The 25,784-nt window shown below is 36.5% G+C and overlaps 1 protein-coding gene across 1 annotated transcript in view; it reads right to left on the bottom strand.

The window, feature by feature from the left end:
• Cad87A (cadherin 87A) overlaps nucleotides 1-25,784 on the bottom strand; it is a 1,045,423-nt gene that overhangs the window by 426,076 nt on the left and 593,563 nt on the right. Inside the window, exons 21-22 of the mRNA XM_090395555.1 lie at nucleotides 23,051-23,177; nucleotides 9,252-9,400 (exon numbers count right to left, since the gene is read on the bottom strand). Coding sequence (XP_090251681.1) covers nucleotides 9,252-9,400; nucleotides 23,051-23,177 — 276 coding nt within the window. The remainder of the gene's footprint in view (nucleotides 1-9,251; nucleotides 9,401-23,050; nucleotides 23,178-25,784) is intronic.

Here is a 25,784-nt window from a genome sequence, read left to right as displayed (position 1 = left end):
CTTTGACCAGGCTAATGCTATCAGCACCACCAATTCCTCTCCTTTATTCCAGATACTCCTGGCATTAGTATAAAGCATAAAAATGCCATTGTTTCTATACCCAGCATTATCCCCTCTAGAACTCCACTGGGCTCAGAGTTACCTGTTGTCATCCCCTTTCTCCCAAGTACCCATTCCCACAAAAGGCCACCCCTGCTACCGTCCATCCTGGGACATACCGACTAGTTGAGAACAGCAATCTCTCCAGATGCCTACATCCTTTCTTATTCAAATGCAAATGGTCTCTCGTATACAATTCCTCTTTGTCCTCAAACGCCCTCCAAGCATCCACATATTCCAATCTTCTCTTCCGACACATTCTAGATAAGAATAGAGATCAGCAAGTTGTCCAACTTTGTCATGCAGACTAAGTGAGTATACAAAAAAGCACAAAGATAACTTATGTCTGTACACAGATACCAGGAGTATCAGAAACAAAGGGTAGAATCTGTTGCCATGGAGAACACATTTGGGCCTCAGACTGTAGGGATTCGTGAGACCTTGCTATCAGAAGGCAGATAATACTAACATGGTGTCAAATGTAAAGGAGATAGCATTTTTAGAAAGAAGTGGTTCTAGTGACGACGAAATGCATTACCAAATAAACATGATGTGGGCAGATGTGAATCTCATGAGAAGAATGAAACCAAATTCATTGAGCTGTTTTAAGACAACTTCTTCAAGTAAGATGTGACAGAAGGAACATAAGATCAAAGAGTATCAGACCAGATTACAGCATCAGAAAGGATTAAAGACGTGACTATCCTACCTCCACTTGGCAACAGTGATCATGCTGTACTGACTTGGGCTAAGTTGCCATGTTTATGGATGTTCAATTCAAAAAAGTTTGTATCCGGATCTATAATGCAGGAAATTATGACAAACTGAGGGGTATACTAGGTTCTGGCCCATGGTATCGTTTGCTAGATGTGAAGGATATTGGCAAGGCATAGGAAGCATTTAAAAGATATTTAAATGATGCAATAGTTAGACTGTGTTCCTAGAGTTCAAAGAATAAATAGGTTAGGAGCAAAATGGATGTGCGATCTTATTAAGCAATAGATTCATAAGAATCTATTGCATAATGTGGAAGGAATACCATGTTTATGAGGGTGATGCCAGTTACAAAAATTATAAGCATCAAGCCAGAAGAGTTACTTCTGTTCTATGGAAAGCTAAGTCTGAGTATGAAAATAAACTGGCTGTGTATGCTAAAGAAAACCCAAAACGAGTTCTATTGTTATGCTACACGTAAGAATGAGTATGGAAAAAAAAAAGAAGAAAAAAACCTCTGCTGGATGTAGATGGTATGATTGTGACAAACACAGAAGAGATTACTCAAGTAATGAGTGCCCATTTTGTGAAAATGCTACTAACCTGGTGTATGCAACATTGAGCTCACTGCTACTACAACTACTTCAGTGGATGAAGAAACTCAGGTGAATGAGAAGGTGATACTACAACTGTTTCACAAATTGAATGACAATTTTGCAATAGGGGATGATGGTATCAGTTGAGATGCTAAACAAACATTCAACTGAAATGACTGTTCCTTTGACCAGGCTATATGATTTGAGGCTATTGGCCTATTAGTATCTCTGGAGGGGTGGAAGTTTTTCCACGTGGTTATACTACAAATCAAAGATACCAAGAAATTATTTACTTGGTTTAATCCTTTATCCAAGTGTAAGCAAACGAACTTCCAACAACTATCTGTAATTGAAGTATTTTAATAATAAGGTATGACACCTTTTGGCAACTCATATATAAAAATATGACTACTGCATTACTTCAACCTTGGTATCACCTCTGGGTCTGGCTCCCACTGATGAGACCTCAATAAAGATCGAAACCGGTCTGGTTAGTAACCCTTCTCATAATGCATAGCATTACACATGAATATGAGTCCACAAGAATATGTGTTTTGCATTATGGGATGCTAAGGCAAGTGATGTGAAGTCATACTACCTTCACCACGAGTTGCAACAGTCCTGAAAATAGTTAAGGCACAAACTTGTTTGCATACACTTGGATAAAGGATTAAACCAAGTATATAATTTCTTGGTATCTTTGATTTATAGCATAACCAAGTGGAAAAATTCCAGAGCATTTTAATAATAAGGTGTGACACAAGTTGCACCAGTCCTGAAAATAGTTAAGGCACAAACTTGTTTGCTTACACTTGGATAAAGGATTAAACCAAGTATATAATTTCTTGGTATCTTTGATTTATAGCATAACCAAGTGGAAAAACTCCAGGGTATTTTAATAAAAAGGTGTGACACCTTTTGGAAACTCATATAAAAATATGACTACTGCATTACTTCAACCTTGGTATCACCTCTGGGTCTGGCTCCCACTGATGAGACCTCGATAAAGGTCGAAGGTCTTGCTACCACTGACGACATCTTGGTTTTCAGCAAGATAAGTACTTTGGTTGTTTTTTTTTTTTTTTTGTTTATTTGTGATGTGAAGTCATACTACCTTCACCATGAGTTGCCCCAGTCCTGAAAATAGTTAAGGCAAAAATTTGTTTGCTTACACTTGAATAAAGGATTAAGCCAAGTATATAATTTCTTGGTATCTTTGATTTATAGTATAACCAAGTGGAAAAATTCCCAACAACTATCTCTAATCCAGAGTATTTTAATAATAAAGTGCGACACCTTTTGGCAACTCATATATAAAAATATGACTACTGCATTACTGCAACCTTAGTATCACCTCTGGGTCTGGCTCCCACTGATGAGTCCTCAATAAAGGTCGAAGGTCTTGCTACCACTGACGATATCTCGGTTTTCAGCAAGATAAGTACTTGGGGTTTTTTTCGTTTGCTTTTCCACTTTAATTTATTTTACTGGTGCTAGTGATGATTTTGTCCCCACTAGCACTGGTTTCTTTTAATAAATATTAGGATTTCTGGTAGTGCAGTTAGTATCTGCATTACAGGATTACTTTTAGCGGTATCACAGCAGCATTTACAGTAGCTCAAACAAACATTTGCTGGTGGTGTAGAATTATTTCTGTATCACGGGATTATTTTATTCTCAGTCTTACAACTGAAAGTTTTTTTTTCTTCCAACTAAACACAGAGGTTATAGTCTTTTTCCCACTTGAGATAATGGTACCAATTCCTCCAAGGGTGCGAACTCTAGTAATTGAAATTTCCAGATGTGAAGAAGCGAGATGGGTAACTAAGGTTTTAAAAGAGATAGTCGACACAAACAAGATTTATTCCTTCACCCTTATGGCAGAGGAAAATATTTAATTTTAGTTAAAGATGTTGAAACAAGGGACAAACTATTACAGGGTTTTACTTTGGAAGGCAACACAGTTATTCCTGTAACGGTCGGGATCCAGGTAAAAACAGTAAAAATCGAAAGATTTCTGATAGAATATATGGAGAATAGTAATGAAATTCTTATACAGACATTTTCGAAATGGGGTAAGATTAGTAAATATATGAAAGAGTTTGTCAAGTGATGATCCAAATTGGTTTTCTGATGATGTCAAATGCACAATGGATATGAAGACGTCTGTACCAAATTTTGTCAAATTGGTACAACCAGAGTTATGGTAAACTATCCTGGAGTATGTCAGTGGCTGCGTTTTGGTTCATATGATCATTTAGGTGGTAACTGTCCCAAATCTAAATGTTTCAACTGCATGGAGATCGGACATATCGCTAATCAGTGCCTCAAACCCTGTCAGAAATGTGAAAATTCTGAACACTGCGTTAACATCTGTCCTTTTAGAACTTTCGCAGAAAGAGTGGGAGCTCCTGTAGAGCCAACTAGAACACCACATATATCAGAGAGGCATAACGAAGAGTTCCCGGATCTTCCAATTCAGTCTAGTAAAGACTACGCTTTTAATATAATTAACGGCTATTTTAGCCTGTTTTTGTTTAGGAGTGTCCCTTATATTTAATACATTGGCTAACATAACTCAAAAGGGGTATATATATATATATATTTTAGGGCATTATGGGCGAGTATAGAGGGCAATTTGGCAGAATAAAAAATGTGGAAAAATTATGTACATACCTTGTTTTTGGTTTAAAGATGCCTTCTAAATCCAAGCTCTTGTTGAAAGGTTGTATGTAAACAGTTGGGGGGGGGGAGAACATGGGGATGTGCATGAGACATGGGAAATAAGTTTGGGAACCAGGGTTACTATTAATAATATATATATAAATATATATATATATTATTTTGTTGTGGGGAGAGGGGGGGGGGAGGAAAAGAAGGGGAAGGGTATCCTTATGTGGAAACTGGGGCAAGGGTTTATGGGGTGTGGACCGTTTCGGTCATCGTCTGACCATCGTCGGAACTTTGTGGGTCCCACATAGGCCCCACATAATGCCCTAAAATATATATATACCCCTTTTAAGTTATGTTAGCCAATGTATTAAATATAAGGGACACTCCTAAACAAAAACAGGCTAAAATAGCCATTAATTATATTAATAGTGTTTAAGAGGAGTAGCATGGGAATTTCCCAGAAATTATACTTAACTATGCTTTTAAGCAAACTACATTTGGTAAAATAACAAAAAGTGTGTGACGAAATCAGTTAGAAATTAGCTCCAAAATTCCAGATCTGCAGGAGCAACTTTTCCAGTCAAATACTGATGGAACATCAGTTGAAATGACCAATAATGAACCTAAAATAACAACTGAACAGGTATACAATGAAATGCAAAAACATTCAACTGTTCTACAAGGAGAAACAGAAAAGCAAGTAAGACAACTGAAAGAGCTTAATATGCAGAGAAGATCATCAGAAATGAAAGATGAATTAATAAAAAAAATTGAAGATAAACAAAAAAAAATTAAAAAAATAACTACTTAAAAAAAACTTTAAAAAAAATAATAAAAATAACTTAAAAAAAATAAAAATAACTAGCCATGAAATTGAAGTTGGAAAGCAAATGTAAAAAACTGGAAAACAGTTTACAAGAAGTAGGCTACACAATTGCTTCTTCACAGATTGAAGAACTCATCAGGTTTATCCAAAATTAAAGACTTACCAGTGACACTTCACTAATCATAGCATCTCCTTTCTGCATTGCCTCATTAAATGTACGAGGAATCCATAGGCAAATTAAACAAGAAACTATACGGAAACTTATGTTACGCCATAATATCAGGTTTTTGTTTCTCCAAGAAACATACTTCTGCAGATATAAGGATATAAAAAGTTTAACGGATAGATATCCACTTCTTTCTTATTGGAGCTTTGGAAAATTTAATAGGGCTGGAGTAGGAGTTCTTATTCTTGCCCCCCCCCCCCCCTCCTTGGGTCATTTTGTAATATCCAAAGGGATGCAAAAGGGAGAATATTGACAATAGATTGGAAAGACTGTGGATATGTAATAAGGTTTATAAATGCCTTATGCTCCATCTAATAGAACAGTTAGATGAAAATTCTTCCAGGAATTGGAGCTATATTTATATGGTGCCCACTACATCATAGCAGTTGGAGACTAGAATTGTATTGAAAACTCCCACATTAGACAAAATATGAGGACACCCCAGGAGTTGAAAAGTGGGATATGCACAGTTAAAAACATGTGTTGATAATGCTCAACTAGTAGACATATGGAGGATTCACAATCCTAATCTCCAGGCATACACATACATGAATCAAGGTATTGGTACTCGTATTGATCGAATTTATATCTCTTCTTCCCTTATAAATAGGATAATTCAGATAAAACATCTTGACATCAACATGTCAGATCATAATCTAGTTATACTTAAGTTCCACTGCATGGTAAAAGTAGAGATCTCTTCTGTACCATAGAGACTACCACCAAATTTTCCATTGATCTTTTCAACTAAATTCCAGACCCTCTGAATTGGAATAATGTTACCTGGAATTGGGATATGTGGTTAAAGTTCAAACAAGCAGTAAAGAAGAATATAATGGAATGGAGAAAGAAACAGGCTTTCCTCAAAAGGAAAAAGTTGAAAGATCTGTATAAAGAGAGAAGCTGGTTTGTAACAAACCAACATCATCAGAAACATTAGCATAGAGATAGAACTGGAAAGGCAGAAACAAGTAGAAGAAAGAAATTTTAAGATAACAATACAACAGCACTCAGCAGATAGCCCTTGAGCTGCATTCTTCAATAGACAATTTACAAAATTTTGCAAAAAAAAAGGACCATCACTCAAACCTGTGTTGATGGAGAAGACATGTCCACCACTAAAGACATCCTTGACTCCTTTCAAAAACACTACAAAAATCTGTTTAAAGACAATAGTACTGTTGGAAATTATAACTCTTGGAACATTAATGGCTTTCCTCTTCATATTCAAGACAGGCTTGACAGAACCATTACAGCATCTGTAGTTACCACAGCCTATAAAGAATGCCAGACAAAAAAATCCCCAGGGCCTGATGGTCTAGGGATAAAACTTTATCGTGAGGCCTGGGATTTTATTCTTCCCATTCTAGTTACACTATTTAATTCCTTTCTCTCATCAGGACACATACCAAGTGAATTTGTAGCAAGCCATACTGTCCTCATTCCTAAACCTAATAGAGATCATACCTTAATCAGCATCTGGAGACCTATTTCTCTATCTAATGCTGACTACAAGATATTTTCCTCATTTCACCACGAGTTTCCCCAGTCCTGAAAATAGTTAAGGCACAAACTTGTTTGCTTACACTTGGATAAAGGATATAATTTCTTGGTATCTTTGATTTATAGTATAACCAAGCGGAAAAACTTCCAACAACTTTCTCTAATCCAGAGTATTTTAATAATAAGTTGTAACACCTTTTGGCAACTTGTATATAAAAATATGACTACTGCATTATGATTACTTCAACCTTGGTATTATCTCTGGGTCTGACTCCCACTGATGTGCTTTTGTGCTGAAGCGGTTGTGGCAATGCTGTAGCCAATGAACTCTTAAATGAGGCTCGGCTATTGCTGTTTCTGGGTCTGGCTCTCACAGATGTGCTTTTGTACAGAAGGGGCAGTGCTTTCCCTGAGATTTGAGCAGCTCTGCTTGGGGATAAGGTTTTGCCTGTCTCTGAGTGGGGCCACTGCTGAGATTATGGCTCTGCTCAGTGGTGGTGGTGGTGGTGTGTGTGTTGGGGGGGGGAGCCATAATATGGCAACTCATATATGGAAGCTGATGTGAAATCATAAGCTTCCATATACGAGTTGCCCAGTCCTGAAAATAGTTCAGGTGCAAACTTGTTTGCTTACACTTGGATGTAGGATTAAACCGAGTATATAATTTCTTGGTATCTTTGATTGTGAACAGCATGGATTTACTAAGGGAAGTTGATGCTTGAGAGCAAATTGCTTGCATTTTATAATGTTACTGTTGAGTTAAACAAGGGACATGGCTACACCATGATACTTTGGACTTTGCTAAGACTTTTCACAGGAACACTGTAGAAGACCACTGCATAAATGAGAGCATATGGGATTGAACTATAAAATATTAATGTGGATAAGAGAATAGCTGATATATCAAAAAGTGGTATGTTGGGGATGTGAATCTGCAAGATTTATGGTAACCAGTGGTGCACCACAGGGATCAGTCATCAGTTGATTGTTATTCTATCTATGCATTAATGACATTGGGAAGATTTAATGAGTTTCATATAGATATTTGTTGGTGATGCAAAGATAAGCACGATAATCGAGAATTCAGCTGAGATACTTGTGGAATGATTTGAACAGACTGGAATTGTGGGTGTGTGAAAATGTCTATCAGTTCAATTTTAGTAACTGCAAAGTCATGTAAGGAGATCCAGTGTTAATTTATATTAGTGAGATTATGCCAGAAGAAACTGATGGGAATAGAGAACTTGGAGCTTTGATAAATAGCAAGTTGAAGCTGAAGGACCATATACCAAAGATGGCAAATACAACTTAGAGGATAAATGCAACATTGAAACAGACCTTAACATGTAAGAAAGTTATTTTGTCTCTTTACAAGACCTTGATATGACCTCAATTGGACTACTGTGTGCAGGTCTGATCTCCAGGTTTTTGTGGCAATGCTGATATAGTGGAGAGACTGCAAAGGAGAGTGGAATCTGGAATACAGATTATCAAAACTGATCTAGAATTTGTCTGTAGATATTAGCAAACAGGGGGAAGAGGGAGTCATATGACTGCAGTCATACTAGATACCAGTAGATAAGATTTTTCATTTTATGAAGGGAAGGGTAGAGATAAAAGACATCCACTGAAGTTGAGAATAAATGAAGAAGGGGGCAAGACTTTTCTCTCATAGTGGCACCTAATCGGACTTTGGATGTTGTGAGTGCAGGTAGTGTGAATGGATTCAATAAATGCTATGATAGTTGGTGTAGGTGATATATGTAGTCTCCCTTGATCCCCTGGAGGTCTCTCTTAATAATAATAATAATATTTAGTATAGCATGAGCAAACATAAGTTTGTTTGTGAAGTATCTTAACAACTAAGCCATTTTTTTTATAGGCTGTTGACTTCACATAGTAAATTAATAACAGAACATGTATAGACCACAGTAATAAGTTTAATTAAATAAAGGTACAAATATTTTGTACTGAAAGTAACAGTACATCCTCAGTGTACATCCACTGACTGTTCTGTACTTTGTATTCCATTCCTTTTAACTGTTTGTTCTACACTGAGGATATACTGTTACTTTCAGTACGAAATATTTGTACCTTTATTTAATTAAAGTTATTACTGTGGTCTATACGTTTTCTAATATTAATTAACCATAATGTACTCCATTCACCTTGGGATGTATATATATTGTAAACTGATGACTTCTGCATTAATTTTGCTCTCAGTATTTGCAGTATTTTGAATGGTCTAACTTTCACTGATGAGATATCAATAAAAGTTAGAAAAACATTTGTGGTATTGACCCTTTCTATAATGCATGTATAGCAATATATATGCATTCAAAAAGGAGTGTGCTGTGCATTGTGAGACAATCTGATATGAAGGCAACAGGATGCATGCACGCACACACATACACACAGTAGCTCAGTTGTAAAGATATTCCACATGCAAATATTTGTTTCCTGGTAATATTGGTTTCTTGTCTCGTAATTTCTTGCCTGTAATGAAGTGATGTTACAACACTCACTATTAAGGAATTTTTATATACTTTAGAAACATTTTAAAATAGGAGAATGTTATAAAATCTGTCATTAAAACAAGTTTAGTTTAACATACTTTAAACCCTTTATTAGAATCTTCTACTTGCTGTCCATCTTTATCGATAGCAGTAATTGGTTCAATTATAGCATATTTGAGGGAATCTGTTGAAATGACATCTGTATCTTTTGCTATCAGTTTGTAGAATACAAAATCAACTTCAGCATCTGAAATGTAAACAACCAGTTGAGACTTTTTATGATAATAATATAAATTACTCAGTAATTTCAAAATTAGCTGTTCCTGTCCCTACACATATCTACCAAAATTTCATAACAGACATCATCCGCAAGTCTGACACACACACAATTAGAAACCACTGAATTAGAAACTTTTATTTTACATATAGGCATGTGACTCCCAATATCTATCCTCTCTTCAATTCCATGTACATAGTTTGGTGAGGTGTGGGATGGGAACAGCCTTCATTAAATGTTTTGGTCAATTGCTGCATACAGGAAGTTCTGTTTGTTGATATAAGCCTTCTCAGATAACATCTTGTTCTTGACAGAATGTCTTAGACAAGCAATGTGGAATATTTTTCTACTTATTAAACACTCAGGATATCTCACCTTTTGAAAAACCAGTTAGCTCTGATGTTTACAAAATTGTGGTTCCAGTCAGATCGGCACCCACAATAAGACCTTCATCAACTCTGAAAGATTCCATATTTTTCCCTTTGTGATCAACACTATTGGCAATTACTGACCAGCAGCATTCTTAAATAGTTGCCTAGAACATATGGTGATACATGAGAACAAGTATTTCGCATATACACTGTGTAAGTGATATTTACATATATCTGCATAAAGGTTTCTAATTCAGAAGCTGGTGTGTGCATGCATGCACGCATATATACACACACATGTGGTTATCTATGAAACTTTGTATACAACAGTAGTAATTAATATATATATATATATATATATATACAGGGTGTTCGGGATAAATTTGACATATTTATAATTAATTATATTTTTCCGTAAGTTACATGTATTAACACACACTTCTCTTCATTTAAAAGTTTGGACCCTTCTTCATTCATATACAAGATGTCAGAAAGGATGGATAGCTGGAACCCACCTGAATCATGGAAGAGAATAACTTGTATCATGATGATTCGTGCCCGCCATCAAAATAAGGATATTACGACTGCTGCCCAGTGCTCCCTGAATACAGTAAAAACAATCAGGCATGAACTAGAGACTTGCAATGGTGACTACGAGGATGTAGCAAGAAGAAAGATCCCTAGCAGACGATCTGATTGCGTTCGTACAGCAGAATTCCTCGCAAATCTGCAGGAACAGGTGTTGAAGAACCCTGGCATTGGAATTCGGGCTTTGTTCGTGGAGTTGCTAACTGTAGTCAAGCCCTGGATAACAAGGGTAGCCAATGGTAGGCCGTATGTATGGCAGCAGGATTCGGCCCCTTGCCACACCTCTGGGAAAAGTCAAAAATGATTGTCTGAAAATTTCTACGACTTCACCAGTCCAAATGTTTGGCCTCCAAACTCCCCAGACCTTAACCCCATGGATTATTTTGTATGGGGCGCAGTTGAAAAAGACACCAATCGCACTTCCAGTAATACAAAAGCCCAGTTAATGGATAAAATTAAAACAGTTTTTGCGGCCCTTCCCAGGGAGACTGTAGCATCAGCTTGTTCGAGGTTCCGAAGCAGAATTGAAGCTGTGATCGATGCTAATGGTGGTTATTTTGAGTAAATCTTGTTGATAGTATTGTAATTAACTCTGCCTGTAATGTTTTTTTGTCAATTCATTAAATTTAATAGATACAAAGAAGATTTTCTTTTTCCTTACGAAACTGTCAAATTTATCCCGAACACCCTGTATATATATAATTCAGAAAATCCTAATGAGATGGAAGTAATACATTGAGAGATCTATATGACAAGGAAAATAAACCAAATGAGTTGCCATTAGAAGATATAAAGAAAGTAAATGAAGATAATCTAGGCCCAGAGATTTTGAAGACAGAAGTAGAAATGGCCATTAAAGAACTAAAATATGGAAAGGCAAAAGGAATAGATGAAATACCTGCAGAATTCCTGAAACAACTTCAGAAGAAAGGAACTGAAGAAATAGCCAAAATAATAAATTTAATTTATAATAAAGGAGAATTACCAAAAGAATTTATGACCTTAATATTTAAACCTATACCAAAGAAAAGCAATGCGGTGAACTGCAAGGATTTTAGAAAAATTAGCCTCATTTCTCATACATCAAAAATATTTATGAGAATCTTAACACAAAGAATTGCATCTGATGCAGAAGAATTTCTTGGAGAAGATCAGTTTGGTTTCAGGAAGAGTAGGGGAACAAGAAATGCAATTGGACTGTTAAGAATAATAAGTGAAAGAAGTCTGGAAGTGAATAAAGAAATTAATATCTGTTATATAGATTTTAAAAAAGCTTTTGATTTTGTAAAATGGGATACAATGGTGAAAGTAATGGAAAAGATAAATATAGATTGGAAAGACAGAAGCCTAATTATTTCACTATATATGGAACAAACTGTCATGGTAAGAGACATATATGGTGCAACAAAATCAGGTATCATTGGACTAGAGGAGTAAGACAAGGCTGTCACCAATTTTGTTTAACATGTATTCTGAAGCAATGTTAAAAGAAGCACTGGAGAATTCAGAAGAAGGAATAAAGAGTGGAGGTCGACAGATATTTGCAATAAGATAATACACAGATGACAAGGCATTATCGTGAAATACTGAAACAGGACTACAACATCTGTTGAACAGATTACTGGAATCCTGTATCAATTATGGAATGAAAATTAACATCAGAAAAACAAAGATAATGAGAATAGCGAGGAAAGAGGCATATATTGAGTAGGGGAGTGAGAGGCAGGTTTTTTTTTTGTGCAGAGTTGTGAACGATTGGAATGCCTTGCCTGAGAGTGTGGTGTCTGCAAGGAGTTTGAGTGTGTTTAAGACACGGTATGATGAGATGTGTGTGTGATAAAAGGACCTCCCAGATGAGTCTTTGACTCCATGAGGTCTTGGGGTATAATAATAATAATATGGATATCAGAATAAATAGGGAAAAATTGAATCAAATAAAGACATTTAAATATCTAGGAAGTGTTACTAGCAGTGATGGAAGATGTAAAAGTGATATAAAAGCAAGAATAGCAATGGGAAGAGATGCCTTTAATAGAAAATGGAATTTATTCAGAAGTAAAATGGATAGAAACCTAAAGAAAAGACTAATAAAATGTTATGTGTGGAGTGTTGCCGTCTATGCAGCTGAAACTTGGACATTGAAGAAAGAAGAAATTAAGATTTTGGAAAGCTTTGAGATGTGGATTTGCAGAAGGATGGAAAAAATCAAATGGACAGATAAAATAACTAATGAAGAGGTCTTAAAAAAGAGTTAAGAAGAAGAAATAAGTCTGTTAAGGAGGATAAAAAGAAGAAAGGGAAACTGGATCAGATATATTCTGAGAGAGAATGGAATCATCAGAGATGCCATAGAAGGAAAAATAGACAGAAAAAGACCCAGAGGAAGAGTAAGGAAAACAATGCTAGATGACATGCTCAATGGAGACAGGTACACAACCTTGAAAGAGAAGGCTCAGAATAGACGAGAGTGGAAGAAAAGTTTTTACTACTAAGAGAAAAACCTGCTCAATGGCAGAATACTCAAGAAGAGAAGAAGATATATAATTACCGTTGCCACGATGATTTAGAAAGGAAGATAATAGAATCAAAAGAAATCATTCTCAACCCCCTACATCTCAACAACAGCCCGAGTTACAACCTTTCAGACTGTTATTGTGCTACGACCAAATACTGGCATTCGCGAGATGCTATACGCATGCATACGCCCAACAATGAAGCCAACGAGAGAACAGTTTTGAATGCGCAGACTTCAAAGTTGAATATATATATACACACTAACTTTCTGTGATGTTTACAATTATTTCCTCTATGTTTTACTGGTTATTTCTTTTTTAATGTGCACCTGAAGAAGGCTGATACAAGCTGAAACTAGTTGTGCTAATAAACTTTGTTTTCATTTTTCTCGGTTTCTAGTCATTCAATTTTTCAAAAAATGTATATCAACTGAATAAATCAATCTTCCTACATCTCTAGTCCTTACGACGAGGCAACTCACAATAATATCAGGGATTTCCAGAAAACCTTGAAGAGGATAGGCTTGAATATCAACAGGTTAGTGTTTCTCAATCACTGTAAATTTCATGCCGTCTTTCCTAAGTTTATCTGCTTTAAAGAAAACATTAAAATGGAACAGGCTAGAAGGATTTACCATAGAGCAAAGTTAGATCTTCTCGCTGAGAGGATAGGTGATATTAAATGCACTCTGGCTTTTTTATTTAGTAAAAAAAACTATGTTATCTCAAAAAATTGAACAATATCTAGATAGTGACAGTTGGAATCTTCTTAAAGTGAGAAGGGAATCTCAAGCCACCAGAATTCGAAATGACAATAAACTGAAACTTATTAGAAAATTTGAAGCCCTTAAACAAATACAAAGAAATTTAACTTCTTCGAAATCACACCTCCATCCCGACAAAGTTGTTATTAAGAAATCAAATTTTAATCTTTCCGATGCAGAGAAAAGTGTTTTCAGTAAAGGCCTAAATTTTGTTTTTATCTCCTAGATCTATTCCAAAAGAATTATTACTTACAAACTGAAAAGCTACCTCCTTTCTTCCTACCCAAGAGGCAAACCCACTCCGCATTGAATCCATTTTCATCATCAATAATGCAAAACCCCCTACAGGCAATATCTCTTCATCAGAACAACAGGCTATTAAGAAGTTACAAAATGATAAAAATATAATTATTCTTCCTGCAGATAAAGGCAATGGCACAGTTGTTCTTAACATTGATGAATATCATAACGAGATGATGGAATTGTTACGGAGTGACACTTACTCAATCCTCGAGAGAGAGAGAGAGATCCCACCCAAGAACTCCCCAAATGGACCAACAATCTACTGAGAACTACCTCTGAACTACCTAGAAACATACGTCTTTTTCTTCGTTCTCTCCATCTGCTTATTCCACGATTACATGGACTACCTAAAATTCATAAAAAAAATACCCCACTTTGACCCATCGTAGAAGGAATTGGCGCTCCAACATATAACCTTTCAAAATATCTGGCTAAATCTCTCAAATGTTTTTCTGGTAAATCATTGGTTTTTATTAAAAACTTCGCAGATTTTGATGTATAAAAGATATTATTATTAAGGAAGATGAAATCATGGCTAGTTTTGATACAGTCTCCTTATTTACCAATGTTCCTACAAACGAAGTTCTTGTACTACTCAAAGATAAATTATCTAAAAAGATCATGGCCTTACTTACTCACTGCATCCACTCAGGATACCATCCATAAACAAAATTATGGCCTTGCAATGGGTAATCCGTTGTCACTACTTGCGAACATCTATTTAGAAGATCTGGAAGTTAAAGCCATCTCTTCTTATCCTTTAAAACCAAGAATTTGGAAAAGATATATTGATGACATTTTCTTGATTTGGAGCCATGGCTGTGAATCTCTCCTGAACTTTCTAGGACATCTAAATAATCAACATCCGAACATAAAATTTACAGCTGAGTTTGAAGCTAATGGTTCTCTTCCTTTTTGGACATCAAACTGACCTGTTCCTTAGAGAAATTAAAAATCTCAATTTATAGAAAAGCTACCCCATGGTCAATCCCATCATTATCCTCCCCAAAAGTTTGGAATCATTTCTACACAAGGACATCATGCTCACTATTTTCTTGATGATGAGATAGAACTTAATAAAGAACTCAATTTTCTCAGGTCTAGTTTTCAACTAAATGGTTATTCACAAAAAACAACTGACAAATCCCTATTAAATCCACCCACTCACCATAATGAAGAGACTAATAGGGTGAAAGGTAATATTTCTATACCATACTTAAGCTCTGTCTCACCCAAATTGGCCAAGGTTCTTAGAAAATACAACATAAGAACTTTATTTACTCCTCTTCCGAAAATCCGCTCCTTAGTGAGCCGTCCGAAACCTAGACATCACAACCTTAAATATCCCGGTGTTTACCAGATTTGGTGCAACTGTGCACCAAATCTGGTAAACACTGGGTCATGTTCTCCTCTAACATCAGTTAGAGGAGAACATGACCCAGTGCTTTGTCTAGTCATCTTCTGTTCTTGGCCGATTCTAATGAAGAAAACCTAGCCATACAGTCCTATGGGACAAGCCTAATAACATTTTCCATTGCCACGATGAATTAGAAAGGAAAATAATAGAATCAAAAGAAATCATTCTGAACCTCCTACATCTCAACAACAACCTGAGTTACAACCTTTCAGACTGTCATTGTGCTATGATCAGATACTGGTGTTCACGAGATGCTATACGCATGCATACGCCCAACAATGTAGCCAATGAGAGAACAGTTTTGAATGTGCAGACTTCAATGTTTCAACTTTGAATATATATACACTAACTTTCCATGATGTTTACAATTATTTCCTCTATGTTTTGCTGGTTATTTCTTTTTTAATGTGCACCTGAAGAAGGCTGATAAAAGCTGAAACTAGTTATGCTAATAAACTTTGTTTTCATTTTTCTCGGTTTCTAGTCATTCAATTTTTTAAAATATATATATATATATATATATAAAATTACTGCTGTTGTGTACAAATTTTTGCCATACTACTGACAAACTTAAAAGACAGATTGATGTTGTCATCCATAAACTAAATACTTAACAGGTAGCTGTTATCTCAGAAATTCACAATGTTGAGTATTAATAAATGAGGAAAGCATGGCAAAGAGGAGGACACATTTTATGGAAACGGAGTGCAGAAGAATAATCCATTCAGTTTCAAAAATGACTTATATACCACCTATGTGAACAACAAACTGGAATCAGTGAGCATCTTGTTATTTTACACCTGAAGTAGACAAAGAAATCAGTAGGTTATAGTCATTTGTGCTTATGCTCCAAATTGGGGATGCTGATAATGCCTTATATCAGCAACTGGACACTATTTTGTGCAATATCTGGAACTAAAGAAGATAAGTTCATTCTCCTTGGCGACTTCAGTAATAAGGCCAGGAGCAACTCAACACTGTGGAACTATTGACAGGGAATGTGCTGGAAATCAATAATATATGCTGGCAATGTGTAATGAACATTATTTTGTCATTTAAAATTTGGGACACATCAATGGGATGCTGCATACTCTATTGGAGGAGCCATACTGGAGAAAGTAGGGGAGACAAGAGATCTGAGATAGATGATTGATAGAAACCTGAAATTCAGGGGACATATTGCAAAGGTGGTGAAGGTAACACAGAGGATTGCTGCAATAATGAGAAGGACGCTGACCTGCAGAGATAAAAGAGTTATCATTCCATTGTATAAGACCCTGATCAGACCACACTTAGACTACTGTTCTGAGATTTGGTCCCCAGGATTTGAAGGAGATAAATTAACTGTGGAAGGGGTACAAAGGTGGATAACAAAGACGGTTTCAGGACTGTACAATGTTAGTTATGAGGATCGGTTGAGGGAATGTGGACTGCAGAGTTTGGTGGAGCGAAGGAGGGGTAATATGATTGAGACTTTTAAACTGTTGAGAGGTGGTTACAGGGTTGACACTGGGGAGTTCTTTTGCTTGGTGGAACAGCAGAAAAGAGTGATGACAAGGGGCTATCCCTGGAAGTTACGAAAGGAAACTGTGAGCAAGAGGGTGAGGAGTTGTTTCTTTGCATGGAGGGTGGTTGAACCATGGAATGCATTGCCTGATAGAGTGGTGAGATCGAGAATGGTCAATGAGTTTAAGGAGTGGTATGATAGACTTTGTGTTTCCTAGGAAGGACCTCCTGCAACGAGTCTTTTGACTCCTTGGAGCTCTAAATAATAATAATAATAAAATGCATATATATTTCCTCCAAACTAACCTTCTGGACCTTGAAAATCTATTCATTAAGATGCATACATTCTATTTCAAAGTTGAAATAGAATGTATGCATCAGCCTCACATCCTCTTTGTTCAGATTTGGAACAGCAGTTATGTATACTGACCTGAAAACCTAAGACATAAGATGGTTAAATTCACAGTACTTGAATTGTTTTATGGTTAAAACCATAAGATTCAAATAATCACTATTTTGACCAAAGGGTGGTTTAAAAAATCCCTTAAAAATCATAACAAAAAAATTTTAAAAAACAAAATACCTTACCTAAAAAATATCTTTCATTTCAACATTTGCAGTGCAAGCTCCAACTTAAATGATGTGCACTACCACCACCTACATGCATTTAGATATGACCTGTTTTTGAATGAACATCAAATTTTATAAACCACCCTAACTGCTCATGTCACACTTTAGATCATTCCCTTCACTACAAGGATGGCATCTATACTTCTGTGAAATCTGATATTCATTTTTATAGGATGCCAAATCTTAAATCTCCTCTTTTTGATCTTCTCTGGCTTCGGATTTCCTTGCCCCATTTTGTATCATTTCTTGTATTTCAGAAAATCATTGACTCCAGCTTTTTATAGGCACAGAATTTGCCAAATAACATTAACAAATCTGATATTGAAATAAAGACAAATGCAGAAAATTCACTTCTTCCACATATGGGAGTTAAGCATTATGGTCTCTTGCAGAGGTCACTGGACACAACTTCTGTCCATCTGTGCTCCATTCTTGCTTGCCCAGATGCAACTACTATAACAACACCTAAACATATCTGCCTGGTATCATACTTCTTTTCTAACTCCTGCAAAGAATCACAGAAAATCGCCTCCAACCATACCAGAAAAATTACACCACATGCTCCCCTTTAGATAGAAAGACATCAGAAAAATCTTGAGCAACTAGATACTAAAAGGGCTTTTGGTTCTGAAGGTGGTTCCCTGATTGTACTTAAGAGATGTACTCCAGAATTAACAAATGTCCTTTATCATCTGTACATATATTTTACTGTGCCCAGTTATGGACGCCAGGGTTTCTTTGTGATGGGGAGGAATTGGAGAGGATCCAGAGACGAGTAACCAAGATGATAGCAGGTCTGTGGAATGAACCTTATGAGAGTAGGTTGAAGATTTGTGGGTTGCAGAAATTGGTCGATAGGCAGAAAAGGGGTGATATAATTGAGACATTCAAATTACTGAAGGGTTTCTATAAGATTAATCCAGAAGATATTTTTGAAAATAGGACTGGTGGTGGGAGGACTAAGGGCAATGCATGGAAGCTGGGCAAGAATGTGGTTGACAAGGGTGTTAGAGCTAGGTTTTTTACTTGGAGAGTGGTGAATGAGTGGAATAAGCTGCCAGAGTGTGTTGTGGGTGCTACGATCGTGAATGAGTTCAAGGCAAGGTATGATAGATACTGTGTGAATGTCGAATAGTTGTTCTTGACATGATGTTAGGGCCTCCCTCGATGAGTCTGTCGACTCCTTGGAGTTGCCCGGAATAATAATAATAATATATACCCTATTACACTCAGCAAGCATCCACCCCACAGCATAAAAACAAGCCCATATCCAATCCATTAAGAGATAAATGTCTACCATTAAACTATGGGCCTGTTGTTCTCACCCTCAATGTTCTATGAAGTAATGTAGAAGTTCACTAACAGGCAACTTCATCACCCAGTTAACTACTGGCTTAATCGCGAAAATGAATTCCACTATCCAATATCCACAGTACAGCTGACTGACTATATCACCAAGATCTGGAGAAATGTACAGTGGTACTCAGCACACCACCATTAGATGGACAGCCTGTTGAGCATCTCACTATGCTAGAGGCCTGCCTTTCAATCTAATGGTGGTGTTGACATGGCAATGTCAAGGGTATGTGGTATATGAATTTCACTATTGTGAGCACAGGTACCTCACATGTCGAGTGAGACTAGAAATTTTCAGTTTTAATTCATTCTAATTGGGTAGCCAGTTCTCTCTTTCTCTCTCTCTCTCTTGTTCTTCAATGTTCTTCAGATTTCTCTATCATGCAGCTGGTGTTCCTCAGGATTCTTTTATATCACCTACAGTCTTCTTTGCATGAATAAATTACTTTCTCTCTCAACTGCCTCTTGATGATATCACACTCCAATTATCCAGTGCATATGACAAACCTTGCAGTGCCCAAACACTACAAAATAAAGCTCTACAACTAGTGCATTAACATTCGTCTCCATACAGTCCTTCAATTGGGGTGATGACAATCTAGATATCACCTTCGATGTTACCAAAACAAACTTTTTTTTTTTTTGAGAGAGGGGAGAATAAACATATTTTCTCTTACTTCGGATGACATGCAAAATAAGACTAGCTCTCTCTCCCCACAGAATGATATTTAACTCTAACCCTTTCCTCCCAACACAAACATCTATAGCTTCCTGAGCCACCAAAAAAAAAAAAAAAAAATTGATATCCAATATTCTCTAGAATATTTGGCAGCTCTTGTGCACATAAAAAGCATTCTTTGTGAAAATTTCTAGTCTCACTCGACATGTGAGGTACCTTGTACTAACAATAGTGAAATTCATATGCCACATACCCTTGACATTGCCATGTCAACACATGGCACTTAAACTTAAACAAATGTGCAGTTCATTTCCACTGTAACTTCAACAGTGACAGCTTGAGGGTTTAATACACTAAAACAGATATTGTAATATTTCTCATATTAATTTCCTCTTTTTTTTCATCTAGCTATAACCCATAAAATTGAGAGCACAATTAATTTGCTTAACTCCATGTAGTAACAAAAATCCATCATCATTTGCATGACTTCAAAGGTGGTGGATGATCCATATTACTAACATGGATCATCCACCACTGCAGCTTGAAAGCGACTATCACATGCTAAATTATGCAGCAGAAATTCTGCAATATACCACGTGCTTCTGAATTGTGACTACGAACACCAACACTCCAAGCTAGTGAAGCAATATTTCACGAACTCTGATTTATTCACTGATATCTAATATTCATAACAACTGTTACTTGGTAGAAGTGTGAATGTGATTTCACAATTTGTGTATGATCCTTGTTCACGATTTCAATACAGCACTGTGAATGTGAAATCACATCAACAATGTGATTTCACATTCACCTGTAACATGAAATCAACATGTTACGGGTGCCACAAGCTACTGACAGTTTAAAATGACTGATATGAAAACTTCACGGTATCAATTCGTACTGTTATTGAAAAATCACAGTATCACTCATTACTACATCACTGCTGCAAGTGTGCAAGTCACCATGATGGTGGAAACAAAACTACAGCCGAAAGCAATGACATCTGGGAACAGAAATGTGCAGATTTCTGCAGAAATCGATTTGAATAAGAGGAAATTGATTCGAAAATCAGTGTTGCCACCTGAGAAAAAACCGCAAATCACGGGAAATAATGTCCACATCAAGTTGTTAATGGTGGGAAAACAATATATCGTAAGAATAGGCCTTAAGACGGGATCAATGGAAAATGATATAAATGGCAGGAAAATGTAAAAACGAGGTTTTACTGTGTGTGTGTGTGTGTGTGTGTGTGTGTATATATATATAAAGGAGATTCATGACTGAAAAAAAAATATATATATATATATATATATTTTTTTTTTTTTTTTTTTTTTTTTTTCAGTCATGAATCTCTTACAGAACAGTAGGGTTCTGTGGAATCCCAATTGAGAGACCCTTGTCTAGATATTCCATGCCAGTATTTCTCATACTTTTGATACCTACATGACTTTTGAAATTTTGGTAAAGCCAACATACTCTTCTCCCTCAGCAATAGGAGAGATGTTATGACATAACATTCAAATACAAATAATTATAAGATTTTTTTTTCTTTCCAAATTGCATTGTGATGAATTACAAACATGTCACACATTTTTTTTAAAAATTACCACGAGGGTGGTCTGAAAAGGTCTCGGTCTCAGTGGACTGAAGCCAGTTATTCAGCACCAAAGAAGACAAATTTGGTTCCACCAGCAAGAAAGTTCATGGCATCAGTGGTTTGGGATGCTAAAGGCATTTCGTTTATTAATTCTCTTGAAAAGGGTAAAATAATAACTGGGAATATTATTCCAATAATTTTTACCAGACTAGACAAAAAAATTCATGAGAAAAGACCCAGTTTGCAGAAGATAAAATCAGTTTTTATCAGGATAATGCACCTGCCCACAAAGGTGTTTTGGCAATGGGAAAATTAAGGGATCTGCACTATTAATTGTTGCAACATCCACCCTATTCCCCAGATTTGGCTTCCTCTGACTTCTATCTCTTCCCAAAACTAAAACTCTTCCTTGCTGGTCAGTGTTTTTCTTTGAATCAAGAGGTGATTGCAGCTGTAGAGGGGTATTTTACAGATCTTAATGAGAACCACTACAGGGATGGGATAATGGTGCTGGAGCACTGCTGGAATAAATGTATTAGTCTTAAGGGAGATTATGTTGAAAATAAAAATAAAAATTATCTTGTAATTATAAATTCTTTTTTTTTTTATTGTTAGGCGAGAACTTTTCAGACTGCCTTCGTAAATATTTTTAGTTATATGAATCCAAAATATACACAGTAGAAAATATGAAATTTAAAATTTGAAAAAAAACAGTTTAATGACATAAATGAAATTGATTATTTTAGGAAGAAATCAGTTTGGTGAAATCCTTATAGAGCTTCCAGGGAGAACCAGGGGTCATCCCTGGAAGCTGTATAAGGAGAGTGTGAGTAGGGAATGGGGGGGGTGAGAAGCAGGTTTTTTGCATGCAGAGTCATGAATGATTGGTATGCCTTGCCTGAGAGTGTGGTGAGTGTGTTTAAGGCATGCTTCTGAGCTCTGTGTATGACAAAAGGACCTCCTAGATGAGTCTTTGACTCCATGAGGTCTTGAGATAATAATAATAATAATAATAAAAAACTCCATGTAACAAACAAGCCCATGCTGACGAGCACAAAAAATTCCATTGTTATCAACCCACTTTTGTATCCTACATCTCACCAACCTATCCAACTCATTAGTACATCATCCAGTCCCATCTGCATCAATTTAGTGACCCACTTGAGGTTTGGCAATCTATTAAAAGCATTTGCAAAATGTAAGTATACCACTGTATATGCATCTTTGCATATACAGTGGTATACTGCTTAACCAATACATTCGTCAGCTTCTTATAATACATCAGAAAGAATTTTTTATAACACATTAGCAAGTAAATATAATAAACATTCATACCAACAGTGGGTTTAGAGCTAGCAGCCTACTGGTTGGAGAGCAGATACACTGACCACTTGGCCAACCAGGGTGGTATCTGCTCTATCGACCCAAAATATTCCTTGTCTGGGACAATAGATGGAAAATCACTGTCAAATCTCTTCTTTTGAAATGTTCACAGAAATCAATGCATTTACTTTAAAGTAAGCCTATATTCACTGTGTTATCAAAAATCACATTCTAATTTGTGTTTGCTCAGATGAGCATGTCTAAAGGGTGAGGATCACAAAAACGGTACATGCAACAGTAAAGCCATAATTTTTCCATCCAGTTCTAGATATCGGTGAGAATAACTCACTACTCCACGAATAATAAAATTTATTTTTTAGGAACGATGAGCATAATAGCACCAAAAATGATTATGCATTTGCTAACGTTTCACTACATTTTTGCCTGAAATTTGGATTTAAAATTGTTAATTAATTTTCTTTAAAATTTAAAAATGTTTTTATTTTTTAATTAAAAAATGTTAAAATTTGGGTGATTTTTATTAAAAAATAATAATAATACAAATATTCTTACCTTCAGAAACTTGAGTTCTCTGTGTTGAAGGAGTGAAATAGGGAGCTTTGTCATTATTATTCAGAATGTGAACTGTTAGTGTTGTTGTTCCAGATCTTACTGGACTGCCTGCATCCATAGCAATGATCTGCAAAATACTTTACTTAAATCTTTCTTGTTATATATATGGAACAATATTTTAACACATACATTATTATTATTCAGGCCTCCATAGAGTCAAAAGACTCATCATGTGAGGTCCTTTCTAAGAAGCACAAGTTCACCAAGACTCATCAAGAGAGAGAGATCGCTCCTAGGAAACACAAAGCCTATCATACCACTCCTTAAATGCATTGACTGTTCTCGCTCTCACCACTCCATCAGGAAATACATTCCATGGTTCAACCACCCTCCATGCAAAGAAACCACTCCTCACCCTCTTTCTCACAGTTTCTTTTTGTAACTTCCAGGGATGGCCCCTTGTCATGACTCCTTCTCGCTGTTTAACTAAGCAAAAGAACGTCTTTGAGTTTCTTATTCGGTTTTAAAACAATGTGGGATCTAATATCCACTTAATTAATTTTTGCTTTATTTAAAAGCAAAAGAACTCCTCAGTGTCAACCCTGTAGCCATCTCTCAACAGTTTAAAAGTCTCAATCATATTACCCCTCCTTCGCTCCACCAAACTCTGCAGTCCACACTCCCTCAGCCGATCCTCATAACAATCATTGTACAGTCCCGACACCATCATTGTTATCTGCCTTTGTACCCTTTCCGCAGTTAATTTATCCCCTTCAAATCCTGGGGGCCAGATCTGAGAACAATAGTCTAAGTGTGGTCTGATCAGAGTCTTATACAACAGGATGATAGCCATTTTATCTCTGCAGGTCAGTATCCTTCTCATTATTGCAGCAATCCTCTGCATTACCTACACTACCTTTGCAATATGTCCCCTAAATTTCAGGTTTCTATCAATCATCAAACCCAGATCTCTTGTCTCTCCTGCTTCCTCAAGTTTAACTCCTCCCATAGAGTATGCAGCGTCCCATCGATGTGTCCCAAACCTCAAGACCTTACATTTTGTTGCATTAAACAGTCACCCTCATTCATTTCCACATCTATTAGCTTATTCAAATGCTCTTGCAGGGCTACCACATCTGCACTATTACTAATAACCCTTCCCAGCTTCACATCATCTGCAAACAACCGAATATCCCCTTGCAATCCATGGACAATGTCATTGATATAAAGTTTAACAATGTAGGTCCCAGTACTGAGCCCTGTGGAATCCCACTTGTAAAATTCTGCCTCTTTGATATTGCTCCATCATACACAACTCTCTGATACGTATTGGACAGCCAATCCTGAATCAGTTGACCAATCTGACATCCAGATCCATGAGCTGCAACTTGAATATCAGCTTATCATGTGGCACCCTGTGAAATGCCTTTGCTAAGTCTAGGAAAATGGCAGTATATGCCTTTCCCTCATCTAATGCTCTTATAACTTTATCATAAAAGGCTAGCATATTGCTAAAACAAGAGCGCCCCTTCACAAATCCATGTTGACTCTCACTGAACATTACCCTCATCTGCCCAATGCTGTATATGGTACCTCACTACTTTCTCCAAGATCTTACTAACTACTGATGACACACCAACTGGCCTATAATTAGATTCTTCCAGTCTGCTACTGCCCTTATGCAATGGCACTATCTTACCTACCTTCCTTCCATTCCATGGGCACCTTTTCCGCAGCCAGACTTCATTGATAAGCCAGGTCAAGGGCACTGTCAGTTCCTTAGCACATTCTCTCAAAACTCGTGGTGAGATAATCTTTATCGAGCCTTGATAAGACTCCATCTCAACTACTGTATGCAGATGCATCTGAATGACCAGGTTTCATGGCGATGAGGAGGAGGAGGAGGTGGAGAGGATCCAGACGCATGTGACCAAGATGGTAGCAAGTCTATGGAATGAACCTTACAAGAACAAGTTGAAGACTTGTGGGTTACAGAAACTGCTTGACAGGTCAAAAAGGAGCAATATGAGTGAGGCATACAAATTAATTCAGAGGAAATTTTTCAGAACAGGTGTGTTGGTGAGAGAACTAGGAGCCATCCATGGAAATTGGGTAAGAGAATAGTTAGCAAGGGTGCCAGAACTGGGTTTTTTACTTGGAGAACAGTGAATGAGTGGAGCATGGCACTCACAGCAGACTCTGTTGTGAGTGCCATGACTGAGAATGAGTTCAAAGCAAAAGTATGACAGATACTGTGCAAATTTTAGATAGTTCTTGATATGATGTTTAGGGCCTCGTGTTATTACAGGCAATTCCAAGAGTCTAAGGACTCTCGGAATTGCCTGTAATAATAATAATAATAATAATAATAATAAAAAAACTTACAGATACCAAAGAAATAAGCTATTCCTAGCCAAAAGATTAGCACATAAATTTCATTTAGAATGGCTTGGCCTGCATTTTTAGAAGGTTTTTCACTTGGTTATACTATAAATTAAAGATACCAAGAAATTATATACTTGGTTTAATCCTTTATCCAAGTGTGAGCGTGTAGAGTTCTTTGAATAGGCTTTTAGAGTAGACTTTTACAAACATTTATGCCAAAATTTATTATTATTATTATTCCTGACACCTCCAAGGAGTCCGAAGACTCATTGCAGGAGGACTCCCACTGTACAACTCTCCATCTGCACTACTACACAGAACCTCTACTATCAATCACCTACATAAACGC

The sequence above is a fragment of the Typopeltis vanoorti genome, chromosome 7 (genome assembly GCF_054136105.1).
Source record: "Typopeltis vanoorti isolate ZY-2024b chromosome 7, IOZ_Tvanoo_1.0, whole genome shotgun sequence".
NCBI classification, from domain to species: Eukaryota; Metazoa; Arthropoda; class Arachnida; order Uropygi; family Thelyphonidae; genus Typopeltis; species Typopeltis vanoorti.
This window is presented reverse-complemented; position numbering and strand designations above follow the sequence as displayed.